Here is a 24,415-nt window from a genome sequence, read left to right on the forward strand (position 1 = left end):
TCCTGCCTTGTGCACTTACTGAAGCTCAGAGACAGCAGCTGGACGAACCTCAGTATTGTTTTCCTGCCGTCTAAACTGAGAAACCTTCACTCTGGGTCCTGCTGGAGGTTGTCTTAGAGCAGAAGTTCTCAGATTGTTATGTGCATCATAATCCCATGGAGGGCTCCTTACACAGATCGTTGGGTGCCATCCCTTGAGTTTCTGATTCGGGAGGTCTGAACTGGGGTCTGAGAAAGTACATTTCTAACAAGTTTCTAGGTGTGATGCTGTGATCCAGGGGCCACAGTTTGAGACCCACTGGCTCAGAGCATAGAACAGCTCCTCCGGGCAGCACATTTTTTGCTGGGGTCCTGTCTGGAGGTAAAGGAAAGCGACATGATCTCTGAATGCTCCTTCCAACCCTGGAATTCAAATTTGTACAGCTGGTAGCCATAGGCAATTCAGCCTCCCTCTGCTGTTTCATCAGGACCCCCCATTTCTGTGTCACAGGTCTGGGATTTAGCTTTCCTCTTCATCTCGAGGCAGGGAGCGAGTTCAGTGTGAAACGCCACAAACTGTTAACTCCAGAGACAAAGCAGGGAGCAGTGCAGGAGCAGCATCCTGAAAGGCAGCCCCGCCAGGGGACACAGGCACCGACCTCAAGCTGAGGCTGTGTCAACAGTTGTCAGAACCTGGTCGGTGTACACAGAGGCGGGGTTCCTCTCCCACAAACATCTGTTACAAATAAGGATGCAGAATATACTGAGTCCTAACTCTCAAAGGCACGGGGGCGAACAAAATCAAATAAATAAAAAGTATGAGACTGTCCGTGGGGCAACTACTAGGAGGCTCTTTGGCACCTCTCACCGACACCAGGGAGGACTGGGTAAAAGGCCCTCCAAAACTCTGACTTTCCACCCAGTGCAGCAGCAAAAAGTGTAAGGAGCGTTCTTCAATTGGCAACGCCTAAAAGTACTTGGCTGTCTATGACCTCATTCCTGAGGAATCTGTCCTCAAGGACCCAGAGGCCATGAAAGGAACAGTGCAGGGAGGAGGCTGACTTAGGTTCAAGGGGCTGCAGGTGTGGCTGGGGAGCTGGGGGAGGGGGTGGCTGTCTCTGGTACTCAGCTCCCAGGGGCTGAGCATGGGGAGGGGGTCTTAGCTCACTGGTAACCCTGGATCACTCCTGAGGGCCATCTCCGGTGAACACCTGCCTCGGGCACGTTCAGGATACTAACCCAAAGCAAAAGCAATCCAGAAGTTGCACTCTAAATAGAACTGGCTAAATAAACCATATAAAAAACCTGCATATGATCAGGAAAAGAATTCTACTTCTTTCACCTCTTTTTAAAATCTCTTTTAGCCTACTTCATTCTTAAACCCCTTGCTCAGCATCACTAGCCGCTTATACTTTATAGGTAATTATCAAGCTGGAACGAATTCAAGAGCTCAGAGGTAGATGGCCCTGGGCAGTGCAACGTCAGGAGACCCGGATGACTCTGCTCTCGGGAGACCTCGGGCAGCTTATATCAACTTCTACGAGGCTCAGTTTCCCAACTGTCACACAAGGAGATTAAACAAAATCACATGTAAAGTCTCTTCTCATGCATCCAAGCCAACCCTACTTAACCCACCTAAGGACAGTGGTTGTCTCTAATTATGAAAGGTGGGGAGGGCAGGAAAGGTTTCAAGGAGGGAGAAACAGTTCAGGTGGACCTTGAAAGACAAGGAGAATTTCAAAAAGTAGAGAAAGGAGAAGAGGAGGTGAGCAATTCAGGACACTGAATGGAAGAACGCAAAGAAAAAAACTTCTGGGGGGCTTGGAGAATGGCCGATCAATAGCCCTTTGGTTAACGTTCAAACTCTTAACGTGGAGCATAAGCCCCACTTGATGTGGCCCCCGCCTAGCTCTCCTGCCTCACCGTTTACCTCTTTTCTGCGTCACACTCGACCCCACAGCCTTACTGAACTTTCAGAACCCTAAACATAATGATGTGCTCACCCCTCCTCACTGTCTGGGTCCCAGTTAGGTATCACTTCTTCCTGGAAGCCTTCCAGAACCTTCCAAGCTAGGATTAGGGCCCCTTCTGATATCCCACAGGCCCTGGGCTTCTCCTCTCCTTTAAAACTGTATTCACTCTGTGCTACAGCAGCCTGGTCGTCTGCCCTGTAAGCTCTGGGAAGGAAGGGGCTGTGTCTAGCCCCTGAGCTATAGCACAGACCCTGGCAATGAGTAAGCGCTCAGTACGACTGGCTGAATGAATGAATGGGGCACTCAGTTCCACATGCGAGAGGAAGCTGAGATAATCTGCTCGTGGGGAGGCAGTGCAGCCTTCTGTTTGTTAGTTCAAACTGTAGTTAAACTAGTTCATGACTGCAGGATGGCATTTTGCTTTAACTATTTTAAAAAACTGCACTTGATGCTGGAAAACGGAACAGGAACCATTTTTCATTTAACGTCCCCTAACAACTCCCCAGGCCAAGAGGCAGGCAAGTGTTCTAAACCAAGCATTACTGTCACTTCTACCTGGCATGCCCTTTCGCTCTCCCCATTCTCCTTCGCCTGTCTCCCAGCTGTAGGCCTTCCTCCAGGGAGAACTGCAAGATCACCCCGTGCCCCACTTGGGTCTTTCAGAGCTGTGTGCTCAGACCATTCGTTGTCCCTGGGCTCTCAGGCTCTAGTAACTGCCTGCAACGTGCTTGTCTCATCAGCCTCACAAAGGAAGAGGCCTCTTTTTTTTGTGTGTTGTTTTTTTTTTTAATCTCTGGAGCCTGGCATAAGTGCTGAGCCCGTAGTAAGCATTCAATAAAGGTGAAGCACCTGAAGAAAGCAGTCATCTGTTCTTCTTTCCTAAAATCATTAGCAAGAGGTAATAAAGAAAAGAAAAAAAATCAAGGTTGCAGAGTAAGAATATGAAGTCTTCATCAGTCAGTCAAGGTCAAGAGGCAGAGAGAAAATAGGTGTAGATGCCAGGAGCACACCCACACCTGTCCTGTCCCAGAGCATTACAAAGTTTAAGTTAAAAAAGAAAGAGGGCCTCCCTGGTGGCGCAGTGGTTGAGAGTCCGCCTGCCGATGCAGGGGATACGGGTTCGTGCCCCGGTCTGGGAGGATCCCATATGCCGCGGAGCGGCTGGGCCCGTGAGCCATGGCTGCTGGGCCTGCGCATCCGGAGCCTGTGCTCCGCAACGGGAGAGGCCACAACAGTGAGAGGCCCGCATACCGCAAAAAAAAAAATAAATAAATAAAATAAAATAAAATAAAAAAGGAAGGAAGGAAGGGAGAGAGAGAGAGAGAGAAAGAAAGAAAGAAAGAGTTTTTCTATTTAGCACTGAGACAGAACAGAGAGAGAAACATTCCAAAGTGATAGATGATTCCTGGGAAAATAACCAAGTGAAACAAAAATGAGAGTCTTAGATGAGAACTCTGGTCGGGAGAAGCATTTCAAATGCAACTCGGCCATCAGCCCGCTACAGCTTACCATTCCCCCAAGGCCTCGAGGCAGCGCATGCGGCCCAGCATCAGCTCTGGGTCATCCTTGTTGGTGTCCATTTTCTTATCATAGGCCACAAGAGCATCCTCCCACTCATGCAGTTTCTCATACCAGGTAGCCTGGATCTCCTGCCAAGTGGAAAAGAAAGAGGACTGTTGGGAGGCACAGAGAACACAGGGGTACATTTTTTTTAATCCACAGACTCTCTTTCCTGAGTGTGCCGTGCTGTATGCGTGACACTTCACCCATCACAGTATGCCTTGGCTTGGACTGAAAAGAACTTCAGAATATCCGGAGGTATGTTTGGTGACAGTGGGAATGCTGGTTCCTTGGCACAGTGATGGAACAACCCTGGGATAATCTGAGAGCAGATGTCAGGCCATGCTTTCCCCCCATCACTTCCAGCCCAGACACAGAAGTCAGCAGAACTCCAGCATGTGGGGATACGGGGATAGGAGAAATCATTTAGGACGGCAGGAAGCCCCGACCAGGGCTCCTGTAAGGATGCCAAGGCCTCGATCTGCTGGAATGCTGACAGTGGGCCACATGGCAGGGATGGCAGCTGCTTTCCTGATGAAGCCAGAAAGACCAGGCCACATCTGCATATCTGCTGGAGGAAAACCACTCGCTTTTTAAAAGCTCTCGATTCTCTGCGCTTCTTAATGCATTTTTAAACTTTCAGGAAATAATAATTTAAAATACAATATAATACTGCCACTTAAAATTCTTTGGAAAAACCTTCCTCCCTTCTTCTAGAGTCTCCCCCATCCAATGTTCCCTCCCGCTTAGCACTTGGCAGCTTTACCAGTGGCAGGGGCCAAAGGACGGGTTCCATTACCCGGCAGATGGCGCGCCACGCTGCAGTTCAGTGCCAGCCACGTGCATGAGCGGTGCTGCAGTCTAGAAGCTGCAGTCTACGGCTCTCTGAATGGCCCAGGGACTGTTTTATGTCTCTGTCTGCCCTCTATCTGCCTCCACCTCAGGCTGTCTTCTGGGCTTCTTCATCACCAGCTTGGTAAATGACCATTTCTCTACTGGGCCAGGGGAGTGGCTCTCCAGGGATTTATTTAACAGTACGATCCTGCAGTGGAATGTGTAGGATATAATGCAGGGCCCACATTTGCTTCCCCCATTACCTTCCTCTCCTTTCTAAATGAAACTCTTATTTGAGCAGCACGTACACGAACAGCTACTGTGTGCTAAGCTCTCTGACAGAATCTTTTCTTCTTTTTTTTTTTTTTGCGGTATGCGGGCCTCTCACTGTTGTGGCCTCTCCCATTGCGGAGCACAGGCTACGGACGCGCAGGCTCAGTGGCCATGGCTCACGGGCCCAGCCACTCTGCGGCATGTGGGATCTTCCCGGACCGGGGCACGAACCCGCATCCCCTGCATCGGCAGGCGGACTCTCAACCACTGCGCCACCAGGGAAGCCCAGAATCTTTTCTTCTTGAACCTCTGTAAGGAGGTCATTTCTATTTTAGGTAGCTAACTTGTGCCTGCTTCCCCCCGTGTGTTTTCAGCAGAGCCAGCCCCCTCTGCTTCCCCTGGCCTAGTTCTGCAGCCACAACAGCCCTTTCCCCAATGTCCATGTACAGTGAGGTTTGCCAAAATGGACTCTGTGGAGGGTAAAACCACCTAAGCTCCATTTCCCAAGCTCGTCTAGAATCATGCCGCTCTACTACGCCTAAATATGAAAGCAAAAACTTCCAGAGAATACAGTGACTGCAGAGACTGTACAATTAAAAACTCTGAAATTAAAAAGTAACACTGGTAAATTTCCCATTTTGAATTTCTGTCCTGGGTGGAAAAGAAACAAAGGCTCATGACTAATGTATGGCACACACTCAGTATGAACAAGCAGAAAGCAGGGGGAGCGGCGTACGGAGCAGGTCACGTAGGGGGCAGGATATTTTGAATTGCAACAGATTGCAGAAACTGTAAGGTTTAAGCAATGAATCACACAAAATTCTAATGAGATTGCTGTTACCTAACCTGCGCTGAGAAAGCACAGGCCCTGCAAGAAAAAGCAACCACTGTCGAGCTTAATGTGACTCAGCCACCTAAATATAACAGAAAATCCACCATAGGTTTAGCAGCCATCCTGGAGCAATGGCCACCTTTAGAACCTGGAGACGGGGCAACTCTTCATTTAGGGTTGGTACTCTGAGCCACCGGGGTATAAAATCGCCTGAATACCAGACGTCTGTGGAATCCTTGTTTCAATTACTGCGGTCTAAGCGCTAAGGATATCACAGGAGAGGACATCTCTGGGTGGAGTACATGAAGCGCCCTCTTGGCTGACCTTCTTCCCTCTGTGGACACGGATTGTGGCAAAGGTGGAGGAGACACAGTCCCTTCTGTTTTGTCATCTGGAGATGCTTTCTTAGTCTAGTCATAGATATGTGCTCAAGATGGCAAAATATTCCCTGAAAGGTTTCAGTCCAATTGACCAGGCCTTGCAGAAGGCAAAAGCCCGTGAAGTAGTCACTTTGCTTCACTCTGACACACTGGGCTCTTGATTAAGGCAGACTGGAGTAAGTGACCTACTTGACTAATAAAAGGTTCCTCATCAAATATATGGACCCAGAACTTCCTGACCTTCCAGGAAGTCAATGTTAAGTTGATTAAGTCGATGCCTTATATATGGTTAGGAGTTACCAAAGCACTCTCCCAGGAATACAGAGAGTAACGGAATCATTTCAGTATCAGTTGGGCAAAGATGGCAGGAGGCAAGAAGCTATATAAACAGTAATGAGATGGAACAATCCCTCAATATCAGGTATAAATTATGGCATATTTTTTCTGGAGAATTACCCATGGTTTCCTCTGAAGTAGGTACTGAGCCTTAACTATGGGCCAGTGGTAATGCTGGCTGTCATAGACGACACAAAGACAACTCTGGTCAGGGTTAAACACCTGGGCTCTGACACCAGACTGCCCGGGGTTCAAGTCCTGGCCCTGCCACTTATTCACTGTCAGCTCAGGTAAGGTTGTTACCCTGCTGGGACCACAGTCTCCTCATCTGTAAAATGGGATAACAATAGTACACATTCAAAGGGAGGACTGAATTAGATGAAGTACATAAAGCACATAGCAAAGGGCTAGATGCATGCTGAGAGTTTGATAAATACAAGTTATTACTGTTTTTTAGATTCTGCCCTCACGATCTCTGTTTAGCTTGAATATACTCCATACAGCCACTGTCTCCTTCAACCTCAAGATATAGGTAAGTCAGCATCAGATTTTTAACAACTGGCCAAAAAACAGAAAAGGAAAGTAACTTTCTCAAGGTCGTGGCTTAGTGCCTCCCTAGCCAGGTGGCTACCTCTTGCTCTTCTAAAAGGAATGAGGCAACTTACCAGCTCTCCGAAGTGTTTCATGGCATATTCTAATACCCCGGCAGCTGCCTCTGGCTGCTGTAGCTTATTATTAATGCTGGGGAAACAAAAGGAAGAGGTGGTTACACTCAGCATGTCAGAGGGTGGGAGGTGCAGGGTCATTTGTGGGCAGATGGCTCACCAGCATGCTGGGGACAATGTCTTACAGATGTAGAATGAGCATCAGTGATCTATTACCACCCAGAAAGCTCGGCCTGAATGATTTCATCTTGATCTCATACTCCTAATTTTGAAGGGGCCACATTTGGTGGACAGGAGGCCTTGCCTGCTCTGGGGCCCTTCCTCCAAGCAGCAGACTGGTTTCCTCTCAGATATCATACGTCAGGCAGCACATGCCTATTTTTAAACTAGAAGCCCTGGCTCCAGAACTGTTCGTGTTGTAGAACACAACCAGATGCAGTACCTCTGAACTTTTAACTCTTACTTCTTCTCATCAGTTGCCCTTGGTGATAAGAATAACCAAAATGAATAAAAATCATCAGGCTCTGTGGGTGACAAAGAAGTGGCACTGACACTGGGTCATCCACGTCAATGACAGAGAACCCAGCAACAGTCTTGACTGCTCCCCTGACGGGGCCCATCTCTTTCAAATTCAGATGCTTCCCTAGTCCCTTTTCAAAGACCATGCCCTCCCTCTGCAGCAGGCTGTGAAGGGACCGCATCCCAAGTCACTTGCCTGGTCTCTCTGGCGGAGAGATGCTTTTCATAACAACACACAACTTTGCTGATGTCATCTGTGGGCAGCATATGGCCAGTTGGAGCTGGAGAACTCTAAGTGTATTGGGGCAACTGGGCAGGAAAGCTGGAAGGCTTGCTGCCTGAAGTTGGTTCATCAGAGAGGCTGTGAAGAGGTCCTGAAAGTAGGGGAGCTGCAAGGCTCAGACCCTTGTTCCAACAGGGACCTATGTAAGAGGGTAAGCAGCAACTAACCCAACACTAAACATAAGCTTGAGTTATGGAAGGAAGGAAGGAAGAGAGGGAGGGAGGGAGCAGGCTTGAGAAAACCACAGGACAACAATGACTACATCTGTTCACAGGCAGGGAGCAAAATGTGACAGACCAACTTGGGAGTCTAGACTGGGTGTCCAAGCTCAAGGCTCCAGGCTCTGCAACCAGAGGCGAAAGTAACTGCACAGACATCCCTCTCCTTTATTTACAGGAGCAGATGGGCAACCTCGTGTGGGATCTACTGGGCGGACTGTTTGGCGCTTCTGTGTGGGTCCCAAGCAAAGCAATGAGCCCAGATGTTCTCCGTTAAGTTTTCTGCTGCAGGATTCAGAAATATTTTTAATTTCAAAGTGAAGCTGTAACATCATGGTTTCCTTTAGGAAGCCCTATGAGAGTTTTTCTAAGCTGAGAATGAAAAGCCAAGTCCAAAGGGACTAATTCCACTGCATGCTCATTGTGAAGCAGTTTCCCATTCCTCTTGGCCTCTAAGTCAGGTTCTCAGCTTTGTTGCTCACTCACATGGGGCTGAGTAAACCGTATTAATAATTAATATTACTGGGTATAGATTTGTGATAATCTAGCTCCTTGAGCCCAAATAAAGATTTTGGAAGCATAAGAAGGCAGGAAAAAAGAAAGCCAGTATATATTCTATATATTATATTATACTCAAATATGTACTATATCATATGTAACTATATATAGTGATATAGTCTATATATTATTTTTAGTCCTAATGTGGACTATTGGGATGGCCCTGGTAGGAACATAAAGTGTTCTGATGAGGAAGATAAGGAAAGTGTTCCTTGCCTGAACCAAAAGAAGTTAACTCTAAGAATCAGACATAAAAATCCAGGAGTTCTAATAACTGTCTTCCAATCTTATGTTCTGGAACATAATCTAATTTTCAAGAACGAATTATAAACATTACCAAAACTTGCCTCACTCTGGGGAATAAAGCAACACAAAAACAAAAGCAAGCAAAAGTCACCCCCCCACTCTCCCATTTGTTACACGTAAAAAGGAGAATTTTACAAGAAACTGATCAAAATCAGGAAGTTGTGACTAGAGACTTGAGAGGAGAAATATAAATTTTACCTTAACGTTGCTATGGCTTTGACATACCTCCTCTAAGGACAGACCAACACAGCTTTGCAAACTTAAAAAGAAAACTCATCACATGGCCCCAATTCCTTTAAGAGAAAGTCCACATAAGTCACCTGCACAGAACTTCCCGTGTGAATATGTGTGGAGGCAGGTGAGGATACAGACAGAGCCCCGTGGGAAGGAAAGGGGGGCTGGGCTCCCTGCGGACCCACACTGACCAGGCCTCCATCAATGGCCAGGAAAAGCAGGGGTGCACCTTGGGATGCATGACAAGCTCTTGTCCAACAGTAAGGACAGTCACTGAAAAATGACAACTTTAACTAAATGGACTAAAACAAACCCATAAAAAATGAGTGGGAGCAGAGAGAAAGGGTCCCTTTGATAAATTAAGTTCTGGTTTGAGGACTTGAAAGTAAAGGAGATCGTACACACCTACTTCTGACAGTTCAGAGAGGAGAGATTTCAAGTTAACCAGCTGTTCTCATCCTGTTATTCTTTCCTCCTCCCTGTTTGCATTCTTCCTTCCCACAGAACTTTCTCCCTAAATGCATTGCCCTCTTCTTTCCTTCCGTGAGTCTCCCATGTGTGCCTACAAGGCTGCCGGAGAACGCAACTGCGGGGGCTGAGGCTCTGGGGGTTCTCCTGGTGCTCAAGAGAGTCTACCAGCTTGTCTGGGACCTTACCTTTTTCTCCTTCCTCCCCGGCTTCTGGCACTCCATCACGGGAGGCAATGGATTATAATAACAACAAAAAAATACCTAAATTTACTGAGAGCTCACTGTAGGTGCCAGGCGCTATGCTGATTATTGCTGATACGTGTCATCTTAACCCTACGAGATAGACATTATTAACACTCCCATTTTACGTATAAAGAAAACGTGGCCCAGCCGGTCATCCTTTCCCTTCGAAACTGTACCATTAAAAGGATCTGAAGTGATAACTAAGGGTACAGCTCTGCAGTGGGAGAGAAGCATGTCAGCTGTCTACTCTCGGCATCAGTGGGCCTGAGCAAATACGTGTAAAATAAGTGACTGAAAGCATGGCATGGGACGTTTCCATGAGTGAACTCTGTATATAATCTGCTGTACGGGAAAAAGGAGCTGTAATGCACCTTCACTTTAGCTTCCTCACCCATACCATGGCTAACACCCTGCTCTGACCCCTAAGCTCCCATTTCCTATTTTTTATTTCCTTTCAGAAGCCACTGGCAACGCCTCCACACCTCGCAGCAGGACAGTCAGCATGCGGCCACAGTGGGCTTTTCCGAGGCAGCTTGTTTGAGGCTGCCAGGCTTACAGACAGAGCCCAGGCTGCTAAGTGGGGGATGAATAAGCCTCTGTGGAAACTCAGTAGTTTCCAGCTACTAAGGCCCCAGTCTCCTGCTTGCTTGGGTGACACAAGACTGTCCGTTCAAATACTCCCTTTTTAAACTCAGATGTGGTTTTATGAGACTGAAGGGAGCGACCCTATGTGTGTGTGGCTCATGTGCAGAAACCACCTTTGCTCAAAAGGCCCCCAAATGAGGCGCTCTCGCTTTATGGGGCAGCTGAGAGTTTTCTACAGCCCGTTCAATAAATGCTCCCTTGTGTGTCCCAGGGTCTTTCCGTATTAATGCTGGAGGCTTATAAAGGGCAAACTGTTCAAAGCTCAGCCCAACAGCAGAGGAGTGCTTAACAACACAAACCAGACCTCACCGACGCTAACAAACAAGTGTAGAGACATGGAGGCTTAGGGAGCAACGTGCCCACGACAACGGTGCACAGGATGACAGGTCAACCAGATAGCCTGTCTCCTCTCCACGCTCACCAAGGCCAGAAGGAAAAGACGGCTGCAGCGCAAGAATTTCTAGGCTAGTGGATCCCGTCCCAGTGCTGTCTTGGCATGGGTGTCGGGGCAGATTTGTATCCTACTTCACTGCGCAGTGAGAACATCCAGCTGAGCTCTTGTATGGCTGCGAGTCGACAGAGCAAACAGAAGCTGCCCACCCACAGAACAAAACGCAGAGCCCACAAATAAACCTGGTGTTAGAAATACAACGAAGAGAGACAGACAGGGAAACACAACGAATTAGGATATCAAGAGGGGAAAAGGCAATTATTCAGACATCTTCACTCATTCATTCCCCACCTCCCCTCTCTCACTCCAAGATTTAATTTTTATCAAAGGAAGCTGAGTTGAAGAGCTTGAAACTGGGAAATTCTTGGCAATTGAGGGAAACGCTTTTTAGAGTTGAGTCGAATTAACAAATAAGAAGATATGGCCTCAATGCCTCCTACACCAAACAGATTACACCAGGCATCTTTTCTCCACTATCCGAAACTCTCTTTCCAGACGTAGGGAAAGTGTGTAAGCTGAGGAAGGGACTCAGACGTGAAGGAGCTTCTCGTTGCCTTGGTGGGTTCTTTGTCCAAGAGCGAAGGCTGAGAAGCTAGCGCTGGGGGTGGGGACTGTTTACTTCCCCGTGACTCGCCCCTTCAATCTTTTCCTCAGTGCTTTTCACAGGCAAGTGGTGACCAGTCTCACTGAGGATGAGACTGAAGAAACAGCGGGTCATTAACTGCTCCACATCCTAACTAAAGCTGAGCCATTAGCAAACCAATAGGAGGGTCTCCGGCTGGGCATCCAAATGCCACTCCTACCACCTGAAGGGAAACCTGAGGAACTGTGCTGTTTCTAAGTCATTGCTCCATGGGCTTCTGGACTGATGTCAAATCCAATGTCATCTGGCCTGGTAGTTCCTCCTGGTACGGCTCACTTGGTTATCGACCTCATCTCTTAGCCTTGGTGCCTTGATGACCTTCGGCTACTAAGAGCAAAGTGATGCAGGATCACTCAACACGAGCTGGAGCCCGTTGGAAAGCCGGTCACACGAGGAGCATCTGCAGTCACATCTGGGGGACTACTCAGGCTGTCCTAGGGCTCCCATCAGGAGTTTATGAGAACGTCATGCACTTGCGTCCCAAATGGCTCTGGGCCTTCTCTCTCCTATTTCTAGTGCAGACTGTAGTCTACGTTTTATTTGGTTCTCTGTCAAGCAAGAATACTCTGAATTCCCTTGGTGCTGGGCTGGTGACACACGCAACGCGGCTGACAGCGGACCTGGGCGGGTCTGGCTGAGGAGCTCCTGAACAGCCAAGTTGAGGCCCAGATAGACCCTGCTTTGGGTCCTCACCACTGTATCAAGCAGTCTTTCTTTTTTTTTTTAATGAATTTTTTCTGTTGCTTTATCCTTTTTTTTTAAATTAATGCACTTAAAAAATTAATTAATTTATTTTTGGCTGCATTGGGTCTTCATTGCTGCATGCGGGCTTTCTATAGTTGCTGTGAGCAGGGGCTACTCTTTGTTGCAGTGCGTGGGCTTCACATTGCGGTGGCTTCTTTTGTTACTGAGCATGGGCTCTAGGCGCACAGGCTTTAGTAACTGTGGCACGTGGGCTCAGCAGTTGTGGCTCACAGGCTTAGTTGTTCCACGGCATGCGGGATCTTCCCAGATCAGGGCTCGAACCCGTGTCTCCTGCATTGGCAGGCGGACTCTTAATCACTGCGCCACCAGAGAAGTCCCCCAAGCAGTCTTTCCTATTCCTCTTATAGAGCGGTAGCTGCTTCTGTCCATCCCTGTTACTTCTTCCAGCAGCAAGACTTAGCTCTGTGTCCAACGGATGATTAAAAACAAAACATCTTGATTCCTGTACAGAGCCAGGAAGATCCAGGATTGGTGGGGCCCTGATGTCTTTTCATCAGGCAGTTCCCCTGGGACTCTGGGGAGCTCAAGGGTGTGACAGTCTCTTTTCGAGCAGGACAGCAGTGAAGACAGAAGGCAACGTGAGAACATCCGAAATGTGCAGTGGAGAAAGGCGGTGAGGGGCAATTCAAATGCAGGTGGGTAGGGAGAGGGAAGGGGTGGGGAGAGCGAAGGGGACTGGCAGGCCTTAGGGTCCCCCGCTTAAAGCCACAGTCAGGGCACGAAGATAGCACCCCAGGGTCTGGCAGGTCAAACTTTCCTTTCTTGCTTCAGAAACTTAGGAAGAGTAAATTTACTCCTTTTCTACATATTAAGAAAAGGAGGCTGGCCTCATTAGACGGTTTCAAAGCTGGGACATTTGGTGTCCTTGGCACCCTCAGGGACCTAAGGCACCAAGACAAAAAAAAATTTGGTGCAAGAGGTGGGTGGACTGCCTTGGACAATCAAATGGGTTCCTGACGTCTCAGACCACAGTGGCTTAAGGATAATGAGCTCTTACTTTGTCTTCACCCTTTCCTTTGTCTGCTCACAGTGTAAATGACACGTCTGTCATGCTATCTAGAAGACTTGCTAGATCTGTATGTGAGAAAGTGGGGCCTTAAGAATAAAAAAGATAGAATGCTAACAACTGTGTAGATTAGGGAAAGGAGAGACAAAAACTACCTTTTCGAGACTGGTAGTAGGAAGTATATCTTTTTTTTTTTTAAATTAAGAAAAATTGGGGGGAGGGAAGTTCACCACGACATTAGAATGTTACTTTTGCCCATGCATATTCTGTATAAATACATATTTTACACACAGTGCTAGCTAGAGTGATCATACAGTTTTGGATTCTGCTCTTTCACATATCACAGGTATTCCCTACTTTATCCAGAGTCTTCATAATTATTTTTATTTTTTTATTTTTTGCGGTACGCAGGCCTCTCACTGTTGTGGCCTCTCCTGTTGCAGAGCACAGGCTCCGGACACGGAGGCTCAGCGGCCATGGCTCACGGGCCCAGCCGCTCCGTGGCATGTGGGATCTTCCTGGACCGGGGCATGAACCCGTGTCCCCTGCATCGGCAGGCGGACTCTCAACCACTGTGCCACCAGGGAAGCCCCTTCATAATTATTTCTAACAGCTGCATAAGAATGTCACCCTGCTGCTGGATCGCACATACAAACCCGTCTCGTGGGTGCACCCTCGTGGCTGGGTGAGAGCAGCACTAGCTAAGCCACCAGGGCGCCAGGAGCGCGGCAGGAGCTCACACCCTCTGCTCACAGGTGATCTGTCCTGTAGACATCTGCAGGGTCAGCCCTGGGAATCCGAGCGGCCTCCCTGAGGATGAGCACAGCACTCAGCAATAAGTAGGGTAAGCGGGCCCATTTCACCCATCACCTTCAGGCCCCTCCTGGTTGGATGCGGGGCCCGGGCTCCCCAGCACAACCAGAGTAAGGCACTGAGAGGTCGCAGAGACCCGGAGTGTCAGAGCACACGATTTGTGCTGGTCGGGTTTCCAACCCAGGGGCCTGTCAGAGGCGTGCTGTAAAAATGATGAATGGCTGTCACGTTTCCAAGGCTCCGGCTGATTTAGGGAGCCAGTGGCAGGCGCATCACTCCCAGCACGTCAGCCAGTGAATTACTGCCAACTTTATCGTTCTTGTCAACACTTCTTGACTAATCGGCCATTATCTTTTTATTCTACAACAGTGAGCACTGCTCCTTTTCTGGTGATGCCTGGAGGTTTTTCTCCTCCTTTCTGCTTCTTCGTATCCAGAGTGGAATGAAGAGCTCTGAGAGAGACGATTAGGAAGAAGAAGCTGTCAGGAAACAACAAAGTGGGGAGGGCTGACAGACTGAAGCCCAAAGCTTATTTTTCAACTACCTTGACTCAAAATAGAGTTGATATTTTGGGTAAAATCCTGATTTCTTGGCTTCTGCATGTCCAAGAGCTCTGACTCAGTCTATTACGTGGATGAAGTTGGGAAACAAAATTAAATGACCCGGCATCCAGTGACTCGGCAGCTTTGAACTCTCCACGCTTATAATTGTGTGAGCAGATGTGCGCTGGCCTTGTACTCCAGTACGGAGTTAGGCCACATTGTAGAAATACGGATGCCCATTCTGGGATCAGGAAAAGGAAAAAAGATGCCTACCTTTTTAGTAAGGAAAAGCTGACAGACGAGGACCATAACATACTGTAATTGAATCACCAAGATTCACAGCCAAGGAGATGTCCAAAAGAATCTGGAGAGATCAATGGTGTTACCACTGATACATTTCATTGTCACTGGGACAGACTGTGTCAGAGGTGGCCATGGGGCACCTACCGTATTTCATCAATTCTAAGAGGTACGCTTTAACAGCTCTGAAACCATGATACAGTATAATTCAAGGTTTCAGAGTGCTGTGACCCAGTTTAATTGCCAGCAGCAGTTTGTTCCCCCTCGCAGTGGTACATGAAAATCAGAAGCAGCTTTGCTGAATCTCCAGCCATTCCTGAGGATGAGCCAGACGCAGTGGAGGAGCAGAGGCTAACTACTGGCTGACGGCGAGCGGCGCCCTTTAGAGTGGTCGTGGGTTACAAGGAAAGACCCTCTGTCCTTCTGGTCAGCTTTAGGAGAAACCCCAGGACTCTTCCCTTTGTACAACTCCTCACTCACGGTCAGCTTTCTGCACTGAAAAGCAGCTTTCCTTGGAGTCTGTAAGATGCTCTACAGAGGCAAGCTGTTGTAAAGTGAACCTGTAAGAAGTCTTTAGAGCAGCCAGAAATAAATTTAAGCTCTACTGATGACTGGTGAGGGACCTGGCCTCTTGGGTAATGGCTGGATGTAAAAGGGCATTAAAGAAGAAGATGGGGCTAAAAAGAAAGATATAATCTGTGCTTGTGCTCGGGCTACACAGGGGTTTCCTTCATCTGCACACTCTTTGCTGCCTGGAGCTTTTCTACAGGGGTACGGATTCCTCGAGGCACACTGGCACTTTTGAAGGCAGCATGAGTCCAGACGTTTGGAATGTGTTTTTACTGAGAGGTGCGAAGCTTTGAGCAAATCCTTCCCCTCTGGACAGAGCGTTTTCTCTTCCAGCAGAGGTGCGGGAAAAGAACAAGACTGTGTACCTTTTCTGGAAGCCTGGAAACAACTGTAAAAGCTGGGCTCATACTTCCAAGCACGCAACAGAGACACCTTGGGAACGTGTGTTTAGAATTAAGACACAGAGTGGGTTTGTTCGTCCATCTAGCCCCTTGCCTGTAGGCTGTAAAGCCCAGTCGCCCTCACTGTTAAGTGGTTGCTCAGGCACAAACTGGTTCAATTTCTTTAACATTCTCAAAGAGTTGCAGGCCATTCCCCATTAGTGCTGCCTAAGACAGGGAGGCTAAGACCCAGGCTGACGGGAAGCTCCTCAGTCCCAGGGCAACTGCACACGGACTTGAAATCTTGTCCTGCACCCTGGCCGGAATCCGTCTTTGGCTAAGAGTGATTTTTTGCAATTGCAATGTAATGGGTGTTTGATTTCCCTTTGGAGACAGACAAGATTTGTTGGGTTCCTGGATTAATTACGGGGAATATAGCTGCCCAGAGACATGACATGTTACTTTCTGTGTTCTGTCTTCAACATGAGCTGCTGCATGTGGCCCCTCAGGCCGTGATGAGGGTTAACCGACAGGTCGATGCAGGGTCAAGTTATCGGATATGCCATTCATAGAGGCCTCCAGAATCAACGGCGGGGGTGGGGGGCTGGGGGGTACAAAACTCTACCACAATGCTCTGTGGCCCTCTCACTCGTCTTCGTATGTAAAGAAACAGGGGTGAGATGCAAACCAATGGTTTCCAGAGATACAAAGTGATCATACAATCGGATGCTACCTCAAGTTACTGGTTAAAAAAAAGAAGGCTGAACCAAATGATCTCAACTCTTCCAGTTCTCACTTTCTTTGAGTCTATAACTAAAATCTATGGAAGAAAATGCTAAAGCAGGAGAGAAAGCAATCCCCTGCAATGAAGAGCTCACCATGATAAAATACTGGCAATGACCATGGAGAGAGACTCTAAGTCTCCATGTCAGATGTTTATTTAGGAGAAAAGAACCTTCTGCTGGGAATTCATTCTTTCATTTGACAAGTTCCAATGCAGTATCTCTTTTGTCTCAGGCTTTGTGCTAAGTGCTGGTTGCTAGAGCTACTATGGTAGATAAGACAGGTATGGTCTTTGCTTTCACAGAGCTTATAGGTCAGTGAAGTAGATATACAGAACACAAATGGAAATGAGTGCTGTGGAGGTAAACATCATGAAGAAAACAGAGCACAGAGATGGAGAATGGCACGGGGGACTTATTTTAGATTCAGGTGGACAGGGAGGTTTTTCTGATGAAATGATAATCGATTACCTAAATATCAATACTACTTAATATTTGCTAGATATGGACTATGTGTCAGACACAATTCAAAGTGCCTTACAGCTCCTATAACTCAATAACAAAAAAACAAACAACCCAATCGAAAAATGGGCAGAAGACCTAAATAGACATTTCCCCAAAGAAGACATACAGATGGCCAATAGGCACATGAAAAGATGCTCATCATTGCTAATTATTAAGAGAAATGCAAATCAAAACTACAGTGAGGTACCACCTCACACTGGTCAGAACGACCATCATTAAAAAGTCTACAAGTAAGGGACTTCCCCGGTGGCGCAGTGGTTAAGAATCCGCCTGCCAATGCAGGCGACACAGTTTCGATCCCTGGTCCGGGAAGAGCCCACATGCCGCGGAGCAACTAAGCCCGTGTGCCACAACTACTGAGCCTGTGCTCTAGAGTCCATGAGCCATAACTACTCAGCCTGCATGCCACAACTACTGAAGCCCATGCACCTAGAGCCCATGCTCCACAACAAGAGAAGCCACCGCAATGAGAAGTCCACGCACCGCAACAAAGAGTAGCCCCTGCTCGACGCAACTAGGGAAAGCCCGCGCACAGCAACGAAGACCCAATGCAACCCAAAATAACTTAATTAATTTAAAAAAATACCAAAAAACAAACAAACAAAGGACTAGTGTTCAAAAAAAAAAGTCTACAAATAATAAATGCTGGAGAGGGTGTGGAGAAAAGGGAATCCTCCTACACTGTTGATGGGAATGTAAACTGATGCAGCCACTATGGAAAACAGTATGGAGGTTCCTCAAAAGACTAAAAATAGAGTTGCCATTTGATCCAGCAATCCCACTCCTGGGCATAAATCCAGACGAAACTATAATTTGAAAAGATACCCGTACCCCTATGTTCACAGCAGCACTACTTACAATAGCCAAGACATGGAAACAACCTAAAATTTGTCCACTGAGAGATGAATGGATAAAGAAGATGTGGTATATATATATACACAATGGAATATTACTCAACCATAAAAAGGAATGAAATAATGCCATTTGCAGCAACATGGATGGACCTAGAGACTATCACACTAATGGAAGTAAGAAAGAGAAATACAAATACCATATGATATTGCCCATATGTGGAATCTAAAACACGACACAAATGAACATATCTACCAAACAGAAACAGACTCAGACATAGAGAATAGATCTGTGGTTGCTAAGGGGGGGTGTGGTGGGGGGAGGGAAAGACTGGGAGATTGGGATTAGCAGATGCAAATTATTATTTACAGGATGGATAAACAACAACGTCCTATTGTATAGCACAGGGAACTATATTCAATATCCTGTGATAAACCATAATGGAAAAGAATGTGAAAAAGAATATATATATGTGTATAACTGAGTCACTTTGCTGTACAGCAGAAATTAACACAACGTTGTAAATCAACTATACTTCAATAAAATTTAAAAAAAAACAAAGTGTTTTATGTGCATTATCTATTTGTAAATAAGCTTCCTGGCTGAAGTACAACATATATACACAGGAAAGTATACACCTAACTGTACAGCTTGATAAATTATCACAAAGTGAAGACACCCTTATAACTACCACCCAGACCAAAAAACAGAACACAACACACTGCCAGCATCCCAGAAGCACCCAAGCCTTCTCCCAATCACGGCTTCCCTTCTCATCCCCAGAGGTAACAACTCATAAGAGGTAACAACTATCTCACTTCTGATACAATTGGTTAGTTTCACCAGGTTTTGAACTCTATATAAACACTCGACATTATGTTTACGAGATACATACATGTCGTTGCATGCCACAGTAGTTTTGTCTTTTTACTGCTGAATAGTATGTCAGTGTATGAACATACCACAATTTATCTGTCTTACTGTCGATGGAGGTTTACGCTGTTTTCAGTTTGGGGCTATGGTAAGTCACGTTACTACATTCCTTTTTTTTTTTGGCTGCACCATGTGGCATGTGGGATCTTAGTTCCCTAACCAGGGATCGAACCCACGCCCCCTGCATTGGAAGGGCGGAGTCTTAACCACTAGACCACCAGGGAAGTCCGGACAAACATTCCTATATGTGTCTTTGGCGCGTGTGTGCTCGCATTTCTGGTGGGAACAAATCTCGCAGTAGAACTGCTCGCTTACAGGGGCATGTTCCAGTCTCAGAAGATACTGACAAACTGCCACTTTACATTTCGACCAGAAGGGTATGGAAATTCCAATTGCTCCACATCTTTGTCAACACTTGGAATTTAGTGTTTTCCATTTCAGCCATTTTGATTGGTGTGTGAGTTGCACCTTCTGGTTTACTTTTTATTTAAAAAAAAATTTTATTTTTATTTATTTATTTTTGGTTGCGTTGGATCTTTGTTGCTATGCGTGGGCTTTCTCTAGTTGAGGTGAGCAGGGGCTACTCTTTGTTGTGGTGGGGCAGGTTTCTCATTGAGGTGGCTTCTCTTGTTGCAGAGCAAGGGCTCTAGGCACACAGGCTTCAGTAGTTGTGGCTCGCGGGCTCAGTAGTTGTGGCGCACGGGCTTAATTGTTCCACAGCATGTGGAACAGACCAGGGCTCGAACCCATGTCCCTTGCACTGGCAGGCAGATTCTTAACCACTGCGCCACCAGGGAAGTCCTGCACCGTATAGTTTAAATTTGAGTTTCCATAATGACTAATGAGCCTGAGCAGTTTTTCATGTGTCGACTGGCCTTTTGTACATAATTTTTGTGAAATAAGTGCCTGTTCACATCTCTTGCCAATCTTTTAATTGGCTAGCTTTTGTTTGTTTGTTAGGAGTTCTATATATACTCTGTATACAGTATACACAGAAGAATGTACTGGAGATACCTTCTTGCCTTTTTACTTTCTTCATGGTGTTTTCCAGTGAAAAGAAATGACTCCTTTTATTGCATTTAATGATGTTTTCCTTTATGGTTAGTGTTTTTCAAATCTTGTTTAAGAAATCTTTGCTTATCCCAAGATGCTGAAGATAATCTCCTGTTATCTTCTAGAAGCCCTACTGTTTTCCGATCTAGAATTTAAATCTCCTGGACTTGAGGTTTTGGGTGTGGTATGGGGTAAGCGTCAAGAACCTTTATCCCCCCATAAGGCTATCTAGCCTACCCAGAGGAACTCACTGTTCTTTAGTGGTACCTTGTCATAAATCAAGGGTTCATATATGTGTGGGTCTGTTTCTGGACATTCAAATCTGCTCCATCTATCTATTTGTCTATCCTTGCGCCAATACTACATTGCCTTAATTACTTACTGTAGCTTTAAGATAAATCTTGATTTCTAATAAGGTAATTCCTCCAAATTTATCTTTCTTCTTCAAAAATGCCTTAGCTATTTTTAATCTTTTGCTATATTTAACTTAGTCCTCACAAAAATCCTGTGAAGTGAAGCAGTTATAATTTTTTTTTTTAACTAACTTTTTTTTTTTTTTGGGCTGTGCTGCACAGCATGTGGGATCCTAGTTCCCCAACCAGGGATCAAACCCGTGCCCCCTGCAGTGGAAGCACAGAGTCCAAACCACTGGACCGCCAGGAAGTCCAGGAGTAGTTAAAATTTTTATCCCCATTTCACAGATTGGTCAACTCCAAGAAGTTAATTAATTTGCCCAGGGTCATATAACTATCAAGTGATGGGAAGGGATTAGAACCCAGATTTATCTGATTCTAGACCTAATTACTTTAAGTCCTTCAGATACCATCTCTTTAATCCTCAAGCCAGATGAGCCCTTCAGGGCATTTAATATGAATGTATTACAGTTTTAAGAAATTCTGATGTTCTAAGCCACCCACTTCCAGTTAAAAATCTTGTTTGGTAGCTACAAAGAGCCACTGTCCTGGTGAGACTCAAAAAAAAAAAAAAAAAACAAAGCAAGAAGTAAAAGCTTCCTGGCTTCCTTCCACAGCCCCCTGTCTCCCAAGCAACACTTACGGCCTCGCCGGGATGCACAAGGGCACTCAGGCCCGACGCGCCTCCACTCCTCCAGCTTTAACTCCTGCCACCACTCCTCTTCCTTCTTGCCCCTTAACGCCACACTTGACTACTTAGGCTCTATAAGCCCAGGCTTTTCATACAGCTGCACCTTGGCTCAGAATGCCCTCTCCCACTGCTGGCTACTTCTTCCTTTAAAAAAAAAAACAAAAAACCCCACAAAAACAACAACCCTGGGTATCACTTCCCTCGGGAGACCTTCCAGAACCTCAACTGGGTTGGGCACTCCCCCTCTGCTGTGTCCCCCACCCCAGCATGTCACATTGCCCTGGAGTTCAGCTGTCTGTCTCTCCACCTAGCCTGCGAGGCACCTGAGGCTACAAATTCCAAAGAGGGTTCAGAGACAGACTTTTTTGCTAGGTGCTATAATTAAACAGTAGACGCTAAGAGGAGGCCTGAAAGCAATGGTTTCTAATAAGACCAGGACACACTCTCTGGGAGAAGTGGCAAACTAGAAGGCTTAGGGAAGAGGTGCAAATACCTTCTGCGATGGACCTGGACTTTGGGCTGAGATGGAAGTAGGACTGAGCGGTAGGAGGGTCAGGGGTTAAATGGCCACATGTAGTAAGGCAGCTGTGGCTCATTAGAAGACTTTGGAAGTAAAATATGACCACAAACACACAGCTAAACTAACAACAAGGCAGATTCTTCTGAGATGTATTCATTCAACAAACAGAGCCTGGCACCGAGGGCAGCTGTTCCTCCCTCACCAGTCTGGAAGGATGGTGTAAGAGCAGGCAGGGGCACGAATACACTGGAAAACGAGGAGTCGCTCCAACAGGAACATTGTCAAGAAAACGAGACATGACGCCCCTACTGGGGGAGAAGCAAAGACCAGCTCTTGGCCCTTCTCAGCTCTAGAATTCCCAGGCTGCTCGGACACATCCAATCCTTGGTGCCAGCCTAAGGCAGCACAGCCCAGACTGTGAAGTAAAAGCTCACTGGCTTTTCTCAAAAGAACATAAGCTTTATTTTCATAAACATCTGTCTCAGGAGCTCCAAGCTGACCCTCTTTCACCACCAGCAAAATGGAGAAAAGGAAAAACTGTAAGGTGTCCAACACAGGTTTTCCATATTTTCTCAATTAATTCCCATTTTTTATGGTCACATTGTTCACCAAGGGCAGAGAAGGGATTAAAAGCCTCTCAGAGAAGGGAAAAGTGCTCTAGTCTTCCGCATTTGTCCTGGTTTCCTCTACTGGCTTAGCTGTACTCAAAACAAGGACTTATTTTTCCTTCCTTCAGAAATTCAGAATCTAGGACACCCTAGGGTTGTAGATGTTTTGGAGGACAGATAATCTTCTGGCATGGGATATACTCTTAATTAGCGATTTTTCTCAAAATGGGCGGGGGGGGGTGTTGAAGATTTGGGCAGATTAGACAATTTAAGAAAATCTTCAAATAAAAAAAGCTTCTGTCTCCAACTTAAGCCTTATGTTAGAAATAAGTTTCCAGAAAACAAATGTCAGAGAGTAGGCACTCAGGCTAAAAGCTAGATGCTTTTGATCCAAGCTTAGGAACCCCTTCCTACCTTTCCTGGAAAGGACTGCTACACGGGTTGCAAATATGAATGATCGGTTCATTTTCTGCCCAGATATGAAAATCTATTCATAACAACATTTTTCTGTTTGGGCAGAGGAAATGGTTACTGGAAAGAACAAACAAAAAGCCGGCCAGGAATCCATAAAGCGCCATTGTTCCATGATGTTCTCTACCAAGACAGCAGCATCATGTGTGATGCTACATACAATTGTGTGCCGCACGGTTTAAGCTCAGTGCTCAGTGTCGGTTAAGCTGGGTAGGAGATCATCTTGAAGATCCTCATGGAGTTTAGCAGACCCCGCTAAATGACCCTGTCGGATGCTGGCGGTCGGGGCCAGGTTCGCCTTAGTGAAGTGAGCTCCGTGAGCTAATAAGGCTGCAGTGCCCGGCTGGACTAGACATTTGCAAAGAGAGAGCAGGGACCGGCTGACAGTGCCAATTCTAAAAAGACGCTTTTGAGCAATGACAAGCTGCTACAGGACTCCAGCAACATCCTCACTCCTAAGCAGCCGAAGATGAGCAGGTTAGCAAACAAACCCTGATCCACCTGATCCACTCCTGCTTTTTGATTTACAGGAAAAAAAAAAAAAAAAGTGTTTGGTAACTCCAGCTGCCTGAACAGAAATGACTTTCTGAGAAGCAGAAGCCCTGACTGGAAAAAGGCTCTGGGGGTCACGGTGGGAAGGAGGGCTGCCAGGCCTCAGGCTTGTGTGTGAGGGGCCCATACGGAATAGCAACAGTATAAGCACTGCACCCGGAAACAACAAGAGTATGTTCCGAAGACAGTTAACGCGTATGGACAGAGGGAACTTTGTTTACCTGCTTAGTGAAAAGCTCATTTTAAGGATTTAAGATTTGCCGAAAACCCAGGTTTTTCCCCCACTTGTTTTCAAAGGAGGAATCTCCTTTAAATACAGTACATGAAAAATTACAATATCCCTACTGTCAGGGATATATGTATCGTATATAGAGAATAAATCTGCAAACCATATTCCATAGGAAAAGGGAAATGAGGCTCTAGACATGGATTATTAGGCAACGGGGGTGTTTTTCTCTGCGTTTTAACACGCCTTCCCGGTTTAGAACCATGGGCCGTGGCTGTGCCTGTTCTCTCTTCTGCATGAACACTGATGGGCGTGCAGGTGCCCATCCCGGGACCAGGTCCTGCGTTTTCACCCCTGCTGCCACCTCTGCCACTTCCATGCCAAATGTCAAGTGTGAGAGGCGAACACTGGCCCATTCTTTATTGAAGGAGAAAGTATGTAAAAAGAAAGAACTCGGTAAAGCCTGTGGGTACAAGCTACCAAGTCCTTTTTTGCTTCTTAAGAGATTTCCTCTATCCTTCTATTTCTAAAGCTTTTCTAAGTTGGAAATTTTCAAATGTGAGATAGCGTTAGATCCAGGCCCAAAGAGGGTTTTGTAAAACACTGAATGATGATCAGAGAAAGGAATAATGAGCCTTGCTAAAAGCACATTCAGAAGGAGGCCAAAATAGACTAGAGCCTCGTATAAACAGCGTGGATTGCATTAACAGGTCTCCCTGTGAGTGGAGACTCTTATTCCCAACTCTCTTTGCCTACCTTATGCTCACCCCACGGTTATATAACCTTTAGAATGGAATCTGGAAATTCTTCTGACCCTGCCCTGCTTGCTGATAGAGCAGAGCCAGTGGCTGGCAGGGGTACAATCTAATAGGCAAAACTGGAAACACACGAATTCAGTCCTCTTGTCTTAGCCCAGAGACTGTGCAGGCAAGGAAAGAAAGACTGCCCCTGTCTCTCTCCTCCCCTCCTCTGGCCTAAGTTTACGCTGACTTCACCCAACAGGCACCTGACC

The 24,415-nt window shown here is 46.5% G+C and overlaps 1 protein-coding gene across 1 annotated transcript in view; it reads right to left on the reverse strand.

Moving 5' to 3' along the window:
• Nucleotides 1–24,415, reverse strand: part of MTOR (mechanistic target of rapamycin kinase) — a 121,023-nt gene that overhangs the window by 34,477 nt on the left and 62,131 nt on the right. The window contains exons 29-30 of the mRNA XM_060088967.1: nt 6,832–6,907; nt 3,461–3,600 (exon numbers count right to left, since the gene is read on the reverse strand). Coding sequence (XP_059944950.1) covers nt 3,461–3,600; nt 6,832–6,907 — 216 coding nt within the window. The remainder of the gene's footprint in view (nt 1–3,460; nt 3,601–6,831; nt 6,908–24,415) is intronic.

This window comes from Mesoplodon densirostris, chromosome 2 (assembly GCF_025265405.1).
Source record: "Mesoplodon densirostris isolate mMesDen1 chromosome 2, mMesDen1 primary haplotype, whole genome shotgun sequence".
Classification (NCBI taxonomy): Eukaryota; Metazoa; Chordata; class Mammalia; order Artiodactyla; family Ziphiidae; genus Mesoplodon; species Mesoplodon densirostris.